The sequence below is a fragment of the Octodon degus genome, unplaced genomic scaffold (assembly GCF_000260255.1).
Source record: "Octodon degus isolate 3935 unplaced genomic scaffold, OctDeg1.0 scaffold00073, whole genome shotgun sequence".
Taxonomy (NCBI): domain Eukaryota; kingdom Metazoa; phylum Chordata; class Mammalia; order Rodentia; family Octodontidae; genus Octodon; species Octodon degus.
In genome coordinates, this window is record NW_004524649.1 from 624,645 (window position 1) to 637,715 (window position 13,071).

Sequence of the window (13,071 nt, forward strand, 5' to 3'; positions counted from 1 at the left end):
CTCACCTGCCGCCCACCGCCCAGGCTGGCAACGCTCTTCCTCCCTCCTCACACCCACGGGACCCGGGCACAACTTCCGCTCCTCTTCGACAAATCCCTAGCCAAGCCTTCCTTGCCTGAAGCCAACCAAACCAATCATCTCTCAGAAACCCGCTTTATCCCCGCCCCAATCCCTCTTGCCAATCATGGTGGGCGCGGGTACCGCCCTTCCTGCCCTCTTAAGCGAGCGCTGTGCGCCACCGCTCGGCAGTTAGCTGAGCTGGCCTCTGCGCAAAACACCTCCCGAGGGGGCGGGGGAAGGGGCGGGCCGGGCCTGTGCGGGAACCCTTAGGATTGGCCAAAAGATGCTCCGCACTTTGACTCCGCCCACCTCCGAACCCGGACAGCGGAATCGGAGACGCTACTGATTGGTTCTTGACGGCCACTAAGCCTAGAGATGGTCCCGCCTGTCTCGCAAGGCGTAAAGAGGGAGCTTCTCTAATTGGTTCTCAGAGTCTCGGCGCGCTCCTGTCTGCGCCTTAGGATTGGATGGTGTGGTGCTCGCACCGCCCAGGGAGCGTTGGTGGTGATTGGCCGGAGGGTGGACCGGCTATTTGAAGGCGGCGCGCGGACGAGGTACGCACTTCAGTCGGCGGTGAAAGACGGCGGAGTTGTGTGCTCCGCGGCGCTGTGATTCCACCTTCCCCGACCCCGCCATCACCGGACCCAAACGTGGGCCCCGCCGCAGCTGCAGCTGCTGCCGCGGCCCGGCGAGGCAATGGCCAAAGTGTCGGTACTGAACGTGGCGGTGCTGGAGAACCCGAGTCCTTTCCACAACCCCTTCCGGTTCGAGATCAGCTTCGAGTGCAGTGAGGCCCTGACGGACGGTGAGCTGGGCCCGCGCGGGGACGGACTCCTCTCTCCGTAGAGAACGTCCCAGTGGCCAACCGATCTCCCAGGACATTCTCTTTTTCCTCTTCCGCGTGTCCGCGCGACTTGCCCTAGAGGCCATCCCCTAAATACAATCACTCCTCAGGGAGCCGCCGCATCCTTACTTACTCGCCCTGAGCACCTACTCCCCCTGTAGAAAGGCTTTCATTTCCTTTTGCCTGGGAGACCCACGGCCACCCCGCCTTCCCTGTGGCAGAACCCCTCCTGCCACCCGCCCCTGGTTTTCCCCTGGATACCCCCATGCATTCTCTCTTCCCCTGTAGTGAGCCCTTCTCATCTCTTTTTCCCTAGGATGACTCCTGGCTCTAGCTTCGTAACACAGCCACTCGTTTTCCCTGTGATAACTTCTCCCCCCCACGGCATTCACCCCATCTTCCTGTTTGACCCCTAGTCATCCCCTCTACTCCTAATATCTCCCCAACTCCAGTTCGGTTCCCTATAGCTGTCACTATCTGTCCATGCATGCACCCCGAATCGGGGTCCACTCCCACTCTTGAGCCCCCACCCATGGGTGGGAAAGTGGCTTCTAGCTCCAGTCCTGGAAGGTGGCTTGATCCCTCTACTTTTGGATAGCGAGCCACCTCCCCAACTGTGTGTGTAGGGAGCACACTTAAGTCTGAGGGGCGGCGGCATAGCCAGGCAGACATCTGCCTTTTTCCCTCCACTCCATCCAGCTCGCTTAATTGCACACAGTCTTCCCCTCCATTGATGCGCTGACCTGTGTCACAATCTAGCTTCAGATAGTCAGCTGAGAGGTCGACGCCTGCTGTGCATCTTTCCAAAAGTGCTTTCACAGAGACTTATTCATCCGTGTGGAGTAGCCTTAGCTGTCATCACAAGAGAGAGGACAGGAGTCTCAAGGAGCAAAAGCTCTTCAAAGAAAAGCTGTCACACCTCTAAAGGTCACCCCAGGAAATTTTGGCACCACTCCCAGGGTGGGCCTGCTTTCTGGAGGAAGTCTTCCATTAGACCATTTATGGGTTGGTGGTCAAAAGAGAAGATGTAGCAGCTGAGGAAGTGGAAATCCAGAAGCTGGGATGTGCTAACTACCGCCTGGCGGTGGCGGAGGAGTTGTTGCTGCCAAAGCTAGCTGGAATTGGGAGGCTGTGTGCCTGAGGGGTGGGCCAGTGGTCAGTCACTTCCTGGTTTCTCTCAGTCCTTTTTAAATTAAGAAATCTACTTGTGACTAACTATAGAATAAATGGAGTTAAATCCTCTCTGGAACAAGGCAGGGTGTAAATAAATATATAAAGTATCCAGTGAGGCTGTGGAATAAGATTTAATTTAAAAGCCATGCTGAGATGTAAGGAGCTAATAGGTTAAGGGATTCACAGTTCCCAGATGGCAGGAGATCCGGTTTCAGGCAGCCTGTTTGTGCTTCTTGCATTTAAAAATGGTTGCATGGTCATAACCTCATACTTTTATTCCTTATTTATAGAATCAGAGCAGAAAGGCTCCAGTCAACCTTCTGGATATTTTTTAGTAGCAACAGTGATTTCGCCAAGTCACTCCAGCCAGTTTATAGATGTTTTGGCACTAGAATTTTTCTCTCAGGTTCTGAAGCCGGGTTTTTATCTTTGCTCTCATCCTGGAAAACATTTATTTTTCTTTTCTGGTGCTAGGACTCAAATCCAAGGCCACACATCCTACTACTGAGCTACACATCAGCCCATCATTCTATATATTAGAGGTACAGCATCAGCAGAATTTCTTGCTAAATGAAGACAGTCTCACCTGGCATGGTGGTGCACACCTGTAATCCCAGTATTTTAGGAGAGCCCCAAGTTCAAGTTGCCTAGGCAACTCATCTAGACCTTGGGGCTGGGAGTGCAGCTCAGTGCAAAGGCCCTGGATTTAATTCCTAGTACCTCAACAAAACTTAGCATCAACAGGCAGAATACAGTGCTACTGCTAATTATACCTAACCAAGAAAGCTTTGCCTCAGGAACGTCAGTTAAAGTTCCAGGATCTGATTCCTCCTAGAACCCTCCCTGCTGGACCTCCCAACTGGCTTTCTGCCTTCCTCTTGCCACTACTAATTAAAGATCTGACAAAACCCCCAACTCCTAGTCAGGTGACCCCATCTCCCAAGGTCTCTAAGCTCCCTGTGTCTTCTTCTTGGTGTCTGGAAACAACTGGTCCAAGGCACAGATAGGTCCACATTTAATATAGTAGATGTGGGTGTGTCCCCCATTGAGCTGAGAAAGGCAACAGACAAAAGATGAAAAAGTCAGAAGAGCCAGGTGTACTAACCCAGAACTAATGTACTGCAGTGAAAGCTATGTTTGTGTGGTTATGAGCAAAAACAGTGTGAAACAATAAGACCTACTAATACATTATGGTTTGTTTGGTTTTTTTACGGAACCGGGGTTTGAACTCATGCCCTTGCGCTTGCCAGGGAAGCACTTATACCACTAAGCCATCTCCCTGGCCCCTACATTATGGTTTTTAAGAAGAAAAAAAGCAAGTGAGCCAGGTGTGGTGGTGCACACCTGTAATCCTAGCACTTGGGACAGAAGATCAATGAGAGTTCAAGGCCAGTCTGAATTACATAATGAGGCCCTGTCTCAACAAAACAAAACACATAGGGGCTGGGGAGATGGCTCAGTGGAATAAGCGCTTGCCTGACAAGCACAAGGGCCTGAATTCCGAAAAAATAAAATAAAATAAAATAAAAAATAAAACAGCACAAGCAAACACACTAAGGGGTATAGCTCAGTGACAGAATGCCTAACAGTTTCTGTATTCATAGCGTTGGTTTGAGTTTTGTTTTCATACATTGTGAAGGTACGTGACAAATTGGGGCTTCAAGACAATGAAATACAGTCAAGTTAGCTTGCTGTTGCCCAGACGGGCAGTACACAGGTTACATATGTGTATGTAGTTGTGCTGTACATCTGGTAGAGGTGAGTTTGTGTTGTGTGGGTGACTGATGTCCCAGATCCAGGCCTGAGATGTTATACAGCTCTCTCAGAATGGGACCCAACACCCCTTGGGTACCAAAGTCCACACCTGCTCAAGTCTCTGTAAAACAGTGCAGTGTTCGCATGGCGTGATGTATAGCATCCTCTGTGTCAGTCTATACCACTATGACCAGCAAGCACTCTGCCATGGAGTTACAGCCCTTTATTCTTTTTTTTTTTTTTTTTTTGGCAGAACCGGGGATTGAACTCAGACCCTTGCGCCTGCTAGGGAAGCGCTTATTCCACTGAGCCATCTCCCCGGCCCCCAGCCCTTTATTCTTTATTGAGAAGAGATCTTGCTAATTGCTCCAGACTGACTTTAAACTTTCAGTCCTTCAGCCTCCTGAGGAGCTGGGGTTCCAGGTGTGCGCTTCCACACCCAATGTCATTTTTTTCTCTAATGTCTTCTATGATTAAACTCATGCACAGGGTCAAATGTATTCAGAAATGAACTTGTTAAGGGGCTACGTGCAGCTCAGTCTTAGAGCACCTGCCTGGCACGTGTGAGGCCAAATTCAACCCCAGTGCCACAAAGTAATGGAAATAAAACCTGGAAATATGTCCAGTTAAGCCACTTCAACAAATTTCAGAGGGTTTCAGTTTGCAGGCCCAGTTTCCGCCGTCTTGTGCCATCCATACCAGGCCTGTCAGCCAGCTCTAAGGTGGGGTCAGCACTTGCCTTTCTCTCGTCTGGTTGGTGTCCACAGAGCCTTCATGGCCCGTTTCCCACCGGCATCTGCAGTACTTTGTCTCCTTTGGCAGCATCCACACCATCTTTGTTGAGTTTTGCCAACATGAGTTTGGGTTGGTTTGTTTGCTTTCATTTTGTTGGTTTGTGTTTTGGTTTTCTGAGACAAGGTCTCACTATGTAGCCCAGACTGGCCTCCAACTCATGGTGATCCTTCTGCCTCAGCCTCCCAAGTGCTGGGATAACAGGCATGTGCCACCACACATTATATCACTACATTTAACATAAATCCATAATGCTGGGGGTTTGACTGAACCTCACTGAACCAAATGGCCACCCATATCCCACAGACTTAGCATCCCAAGGGCCTCAATGAAATCACAGAGGGACAGGAAGCAGTGTATATCGAGGAAGGGCTTAGGGCTCAAGTGACAGGCCTCTGCTGTCATGGCCCAGTATCTGTGCACTTCCAGCGCTGGATGCTTATGTGATGCTGGACCCAAGGACAGAGCGGCTTCCAAGAGTTTACTTCCTGTGAAAATCACAGCTTGTGAAACTTCCCCCAGCTGCTGGAGCCGTGGGTTGTGTAATTTCAAAGAACCTAAAATAAGTTTCCTGTCTCCTGCCAAGCCTCTGTGTACCAGGATGACCTTGCCCCTGATACACTTGGCCTGGAGTATCTGTGATTGACAGGAGGGTCCCCATAAGCCCTTCCTCTGGCCTCCGTGCGCATGCTCGGGCTGGCCTTTTTCCTGGATGGGAGGCACAGTTGGGTTTCTGAGGCTGCCCCTTAGAGTGTTTGCTGAGCCCTCTCGCTGTGTGTCCATAAGTAAGCATGACTTGCTGCTGGGTCTGGGTGACCTGGGGACCAGCTGGCTGTCCTGCTGGATTGGAATCTGCCACCCTGCCCTGCCCTAGTTGTCGAGGGATCCACTCAGCTCAGTGGCACCAGTCCCTGTGTGTGAAAGAGGATGCTGCTTCCTATCCTGCCGGCACCCGATGGGCAGGGCCCAGAGTGGCCCTGCTCCTTGCTGTTTCCTCTGCCACACACCGGTGTCACATGGCTTTTAATTCAGCCCCTGCCATACGGTTCACACTTGGCCTCTGAGAGGCCTAAGCTTCCTAGAGGCAAGCCTCAAGGTCGCCAGGCAGGGCTGGGCCCGTAGGGAAGATGTCCACTGTCAACGGAGTCGTGGGCCGGGCCCCCAGCTCACAGGCTTCCTCAGCAAATTCAGAAAGTGTCCAAACTAACATGAAAAGCCCTGTCCCCATCTTCTCCCTGTGGGATTGTAGTGCTTTGACCTCCTCATAATGTTCCTACAGACCTGGAGTGGAAGATCATTTATGTGGGCTCAGCTGAGAGTGAGGAGTTTGATCAGATCCTGGACTCTGTGCTGGTTGGACCTGTCCCTGCAGGAAGACATATGTTTGTCTTTCAGGTAAGAAAGATGGCACTGTAGCCCTTGATTAGTAGAAACCTCTGTGTATGTGTGTGTGTGCGCACACGCACACATATGCACTGGGTAGGGGAGAATTTGTTTGAGGGTTTGAGGCAGGGTCTTACTATGCAGCCCAAGTATACCCAGGCTCCTCTTTTTTTTAATTCTCTCATGCAGTGGCTGGAACCAAGGGTCCTGTGCCTGCTAGGGAAACATTCCCTCACTGAGCTGTCTTCAGCTCAGAAATACCCTCTTTTACCCAAAAGCACACAGTATAATTCACCACTCAGAAACTCAGGTTGAAGGCCAGGTGTGCTGGGCACACTTCTGTCATCCCAGCACTTAGGAGGCTGAGGCAGGAGGATCACTGAATTCAGGGCCAGCCTGGGCTACACAGTGAGTTTCAAGCAGCCTGAACTACATAGTGAGAATTTAAAGCCTATTTATTTATTTATTTTTTATGGAACCGGGGATTGAATTCAGGACCTTGTGCTTGCCAGGCAAGCACTTATTCTACTGAGCCATCTCTGGCTCCTTAATAGTGAGAATTTAAAAAAAAAAAAAAAAAATCAACCTACTGTAATGGAATGTATCTGTAATCCCAGCACCCATGGGGCTAAGACAAGGGAATCAGGAGGTCAGTGTCAACCTGGGCAATTTAAGAAGACCCTGTCTCAACATGAAGAATAAAGAGGAAGCTGGGCATTGTGGCACATGACTATAATCCCAGCACTCAAGAGGCTGAGGCAGGAGGGTTGCCACAGCTCAGGGCCAGCTTGGGCTATCTAGTGAGTTTAAGGCCAGTTGAAACTATGTAGCAAGACTGTTTCAAACAAACAAAATAAAACTGAATAGGGATGGGGATGTTACTCAGTGGTGCCCCTGCCTAGCCAGCATGAAGCCCTGGGGTTCTATAGTTCAGCTGGGCTCCTGAGCGTTCTGACCTCACTCACATGTACTTGTCAGAGCCTGACAAGAAGCTGCTACAATACAGCCAGTCCTCTTCACTGATGGGCCTCCTGCTGAGAAAGTCTCTGGAACACTGAATTGGTGAACACTGAAGCCCACAAGGAGAAACAGTGTCACTTCTCATTGACTGCTCAAGCCAGAACTTGCTCTGTATGTCTCTGTTTAAAGATTTCGAGTTGGCTTTCCTGCCATAGTTCCTGAGACATAGTTTCTGACTTGTGCAACCTAAGATTTCTTCTTGCTCAGAGCTGCAGAGGTTTCAGTCCATGGCTTGCTGGCTGCCAGGCGGAAGGGCCTGGTGGAGGAAGGCTGCTCATCTCATGGAAGCCAGGAGACAGGGCAGGCAGGAAGAGCCCAAGAGGTACAGCCTCCAAAGGCACACCCCAAGCAGGCGTGGCAGTGCATCCCCACAATCCCAGCACTCTGGAGGCTGAGGCAGGAAGCATTGCTGTGAGTTCCAATCCAGGCTCAGCTACACAATGAAACCCCATCTCAAAAAAAAAAAAAAAAAAAAAAAAAGCGGCCCAACACTCAGTGGCCCACAGCAGCCTGCATCTCCATCAGGAGTGCCTCTAGCTAGGACCTAGCTAGTACACTAGCCAGGAATGCATCAGTAGGTAACCCACCAACCAGCATAGTGCCTGTGCTCCCGCCTCCCTCAGCAAGCCCTACCTCTATACCCACGAGGCTTCTGAGGATTGGTGGGGGAGTTAAGTCTAACCACAAGACCCCTCATTTCATAGACATTATAGATTCCTTCCCATTAAAGTTAGTCCTGGCCCTGTACCTCACTAAAGGCATACAGTATGTCCATAAGGTTCTCTAGCACTGTGCTTGGGGATCTTTTGTTTTGTTGCTTAGTTTTTGGAAGCAGGGTCTTGCTATGTATTTGAGGCTGGCCTTGAACTCACTATGTATCCTAAGCTGGGCTCAAACTCAGGATCCTTCTGCCTCAGCTTCCCAAGTCCTGGAGTGACAGGCATGCACCACCACACCCAGCTATCTTTTGTGTTTTGTTTTTGCAGTACTAAGGATTAAGCCCCAGGTCTTATCACAGAGCTCATTCCCAGTCTTTTATCTTTTGAGATAAGAGTCTTGCTAAATGCCCAGCTGGGTGCAAATTTGTGATCTTCTTGCCTCAACCTCCCAGAATGCTGGGATTAAAGCTGTGCACAGCCACCTTTTAAATAACAAATTTAGCAAGAAAAAACACAGGAAGTGACACTAAGGAGACTGCCAGTAGAGCCCTTGCCTGCTCACAATAAGAATCCTGAAACGAGAAGGCAGGATGTAGCTGGGCATGGTGGTGCACACATATAATCCCAGCACTCAGGGAGGCTGGGGCAGGAGGAAAATTAAAGCAACTCAGCAAGACCCTGTCTTGTCTTTTTGTGTGTGTGTGTAGCCAGCTCAGCCCACCAGGGGGCGGGGCTGGCTGGCATGTGGTGCTGGGGGATTGAACTGTGGTCCCTGTGCTTTGCTAAGCTTGTTCCAAGTAGGTGCTTTAGACCACTGAGCCATCTCACCAGCCCCAAGACCCTGTCTTAAAGAAGACATAGGGATGTAAGTTGGTGTGCAGATCCTGGGTTCAGTCTCCAGTACCACACGCATACACAAAGAGGGACGGATGTCACCTTGCTCAGCGTTTGGGTGGAACATGAGTATTGAGTGACTCTTGCTTTGCTTTGCTTTGCTTTGTGTGTATCTCCAAATGGCCACAAAGGCATTATAAATACTGGTTCTGTGGTCACAAATAAATGTTCCTAAGTGACTGCAGACATGGGCTCCATGCACAAGGAGGTGGGGCCGTCACTGCCTATGCCCACCAGCCTGGCATCACCTATTGGGAATGAAGCTGAGAGGTCTCAATCTGCTTGCTGGCCTCCCTCTCTGCCACTACTCCCAACCCAAGTGACCATGTTACCTCCGGCTCTGGCATCCCTACCTCCTCCAGCATGCTCCACCGCTTTAGGTCAGCCTACCAGTGCATGACCTGGGCAGTCACATTCAGGTTGACACTGGGCTGTCACTGTCTGATAAGTTGCGGTTACATATAAGAGGCCCTGTATTGTCATTTGTAGGAGTTCCATGGTACTCCCTTTGTAGCTGGTCCGGGGCAGGCACTTCTGTCCTCTGCTGCTCCTACAGCATCTGTGTCGCTGCTTCAGCCATCCTCCTGTCACAGCTGCCTGGCCACTGTGATCACCTGGGCTCTTACCTCCCACTGGACACCATTCTTCTTCACCTTTACCTGGCTGGCCTGGTCCAGCCTTTGTCATTTTCTTTTTCAGGCACTGGGGATTGAACACAGGGAGTGCCAGGCTACATCCCCAGCTGTTTCATCTTTTTTTTTTTTGCAGAACTGGGGATTGAACTCAGGCCCTTGTGCTTGCCTGGCAAGCGCTTATTCTGCTGAGCCATCTCCCCGGCCCCTCATTTCATGTTTTGAAACAGGATTTCATTAAGTGGCCCAGGCCGGCCTCAAATGTCTACCCCTCCTGTCTCAGCCTCAGCCTCCCAAATGGCTGAGATTATAGGCATGTGCCACTGTACCCCACCAAGTTTGTCTTATACCACTTTCCTCCTTAGCACCCTTTGACCCCTGAAGATAAACCTTTTTTGTTGGTTTTAGTTTTGGTTGGGTCAAGATCTTACTGTGTAGTTCAGACTGTTCTACTCATGTAGATCCTCTAGCCTCAGCCTCCCAGGTGCTAGGATTATAGGTGTGTGCCACCATGCCCACTCCCAGCCCACATTTATCATTTAACAATCATGGTTGATTGGTTCTGTCTGATCCCAGTTGACTGAAAACCCCTGCTGGCCCAGAGCAGACGTCATGCTATGAAAGCATGTGTTACGTAGAAATTTCTGGGCTAACGATCATGGCTAAGGCCCCAGATGTCTCTCCTCCAGGCTGACGCACCTAACCCAAGCCTCATCCCGGAGACAGATGCTGTAGGTGTGACTGTGGTCCTCATCACCTGCACCTACCATGGACAGGAGTTCATCCGTGTGGGCTATTATGTCAACAATGAGTACCCCAATCCAGAGCTTCGAGAGAACCCACCCCTGAAACCCGACTTCTCCCAGGTGAGCTACCTCTCAATTCCTGTGCATTGGGAGGGGTGAGGCATGGGAATGAAAGCTATTTTCAAATCATGCTTCATTCCTAGTGTCAGTTGAGAGAGAATATGAGTCTTTGATTCTCATGGAGGTACTCCAGAGAATCAGGACCAAGTAGCCATGCCTGTTCCTGGCCCTGGTCACAGCAGTCCTGTGACTGTGCATGTGGTAGGGACGAGATAAGCAGCTTCTGCCCTTCCTGGGCTTAGAGGTGTCCTAGCTCTACAGGCGTCATGACAGCGCACAGGGATAAGAACTAACACTGCTCTTCTGCCCTAGCTCCAGCGGAACATCTTGGCCTCAAACCCCCGTGTGACCCGCTTCCATATCAACTGGGACAACCAGGAAGACAGGCTGGAAGCTATTGAGAATCAGGACCCTGCGCTGGACTATGGCCTCCCGCTTAGCTACACACCAGCCAAGGGCCTGGCCCTTCCAGGCTGCATCCCCAGCCTCCTTCCCGAGAACTCCATGGACTGTATCTAGTGGGGCCACTAGGCCTCCCAGATCTGTATGGGGCATCTTCAAGACTTCAGGGCCATCAACTGTTCAGGCCTATCAGACATGGCCCCAGGGACTGAGTGGACCTCAGGTCTGTCCTGGCTGGGCCCACAAGATCATCTCCGTTCCACTAAGCAGCAGGTCCCTGGGTTGTGCGTTCTCCCTGACATGCCGTTCTCCTCTTCACACACTGTTGGTTCTCGTGCCACGAGTGCCATGGACCCAGAGTTCTTTCCTATACTTGCCTCCCTTGAGGTACTCTTGGTTGATACCTGGCAAGACCCCCATTCCTGTCCCTTCACAAACATCTGGCTGAGGCCACTCTGGCTTCCCTGTGTCACAGGCAAGGTATCTGGTTAGGAGGTAGACTTGGATACAATCTTTGTCCTTCTTCCAGCTGAAGCTTGAGGTCTTTCCAGTCCAGCAGTCCCTAGAAAACAACCCAGCACACTTAGGGACAGTGGCTGTTGTGGGGAGAAGCTGGCACGTGGGAGGCACCTGCTATGCCTAGACCACTGCCCTCCAAAGCCACAGTGATTTGGGGCAACAAAGGCCTCTGGTACCCCAGAAACCTTCAATATACCCTCCACCTCTGTACCCAGCTGCCTCTGCTATGTGGATGCTGTTGTGATTAGTTTGTAAATTAAAGTGTTTTTATATTAAAGGTGTTGGTTGTCTAAAAATAAAAAGCGCTTCATCTGGACTGCCTGTTTTTGTCTTAGGCTGAGGGAGCCTTGTCCTCACCACTTGCCTAGGGGTGGCCTCTTGCCTGTCCCTCCTGGTGGCCAGCCCTTCTCCCCTCACTGTTGTCCTGTTCCTGTCTCAGTGAGTAGTACAGCTGTGTTCCAGGCTGAGGGTTGGGGAAGAGCTTTTGTTAAAAGTTAAGCAAACCAGCTGTTCTTGCACACAGCCTGCCTTGGGATGTTTCAGGCTTTTGACCTTGACCCACAGGAAGAGAGCAACATTGTGAGCTAAGTACACACATAAGGCTTTTACTAGCTTTCACTTAGCAGAGCTCCATGGCCAAGGCTGGTACAGTTTGGCCTGTCAACCACCCCCACGTAATGCACAGAAAGCCCCAGTCTCCATCTCTGCACTGTGGGCAACCTGGAGACACAAACAGCTACTGGGCAGTGCGGGTCGTGCAATTCTATGGGGAGCAGCAGGTGACAGTCTCCGCACTTCCTGCGTGAGGCTCCTTCTTAAGTGGCCTCTGATGGGGGGTGGAACGATGATTGTGCGCCCCCCCCCCAACACATTTGGAACCGTCTAGAGAGTTTCGATTGCCACCGCCAGCAGGAAGATTGGCGGCACCTCACAGAGCAGAAGACAGTCCCCTCCCAGGCTGAGACTTGACACCTATGTGAGCTTTAAGATTCCGAGCTCTCTGGAGCGCCCAGAGGACAGGAGGGCCTTTTTCTGGTCCTGTACAGTAGGTTTCCTCGACGTGGTCTGAGGACGAGGAGCAATTCCGAGCCGGGCTCCTCCTGTGAACGATGAGAGCGCTCACGACCACCTGCTTGACAGAAGCGCTGAGAAGCGGAGCACTGAAGCGTTGCGCTCCTTCCCCAGTGCCAGCCCAAAGCTAGTCCCCGCCGAGGGATGGCTAAGGGGCTCTCTCCCCGCACCTCCCACGCTCTCAGGTCCAGCATCCTCTCGCGTCCCGGCTGTGGCTGAGGAACCCAGACCCCGAGGTACCCGGTCAGGGCTCCACGGCACCGCGCGTGTGAACGACACGGCTTGGTGGCCCGCAACCTCTAACCCTGCGCCGGCCGAGCCCTTCCCCCGCTGGCAGGTGGACAGCGGCAGTGCCGGGAGGGCCGTGGCGTCAACCTCTCTGGCTTGCGGCCGCTGCCGCACTGGGCGGGGGCAGAGGACTGCGGCGCGCACGGGGCCAGCCGGGCGCCCGCCGGGACTGCCTCCTCCTCCTCCTGGGTCTAGGAGCGCGGCGCGGGTGCCCGCCAGCCTCTACCGCCCCGCCCGCCCGGGCCGCAGACTGCGCCTCCGGCCCGCCCTCTCACCCCCGGATTGACACTGGACGTTCTGCAGGGGCCGTCCGCCTAGTGTACTGCAGCCAATCGGATGTCTCTCAGAGCGAGCCCCAGGCCTGTCAGGAATCTCTGCCAATCAGACACGAGTACCCGCCCAGCTGAAGCCTCGCGAGCCTGTAAATGGCCGGGATCTGCGGCGCGCGTCATGAGCTCAGGAACCTATGCCGATGCAGGAGGGCTTGGGAAGACCAATGGGGAATAGTGCGGCATCGTCAATCAAGGAAAGCTAGCCCAATGAGCTGCGGGCTGCGGGGGCGTCACGGACAGCAGCAGCGGACTTGGGCTGAGGTTCCCCGGCGGGCGGGCGCGGAGAGACGCGGGAAGCAGGGGCTGGGCGGGGGTCGCGGCGCCGCAATCAGCGCAGCCAGCCCGAGGGGCCGCCGCCTCCGCCGCCCAGCGCGATCCGGG

General features: G+C 52.5%; 1 protein-coding gene across 1 annotated transcript; it reads left to right on the forward strand.

Moving 5' to 3' along the window:
• Positions 1–447: 447 nt before the first annotated feature.
• Asf1b (anti-silencing function 1B histone chaperone) lies at positions 448–11,279 on the forward strand. The gene is made up of 4 exons (XM_004635530.2): positions 448–865; positions 5,904–6,019; positions 9,902–10,078; positions 10,391–11,279. Exons 1-4 carry the CDS (start codon positions 757–759, stop codon positions 10,595–10,597), a joined length of 609 nt encoding a protein of 202 aa, XP_004635587.1. The 5' UTR covers positions 448–756; the 3' UTR covers positions 10,598–11,279.
• The last annotated feature ends 1,792 nt before the right edge of the window (positions 11,280–13,071 follow it).

Coding starts and splice junctions, on each gene's coding strand:
- Asf1b (XM_004635530.2), top strand. CDS start 757: ATGGCCAAAGTGTCGGTACTGAACGTGGCGGTGCTGGAGAACCCGAGT. Junction 866..5,903: donor CAGTGAGGCCCTGACGGACG/GTGAGCTGGGCC, acceptor ATGTTCCTACAG/ACCTGGAGTGGAAGATCATT. Junction 6,020..9,901: donor GACATATGTTTGTCTTTCAG/GTAAGAAAGATG, acceptor TCTCTCCTCCAG/GCTGACGCACCTAACCCAAG.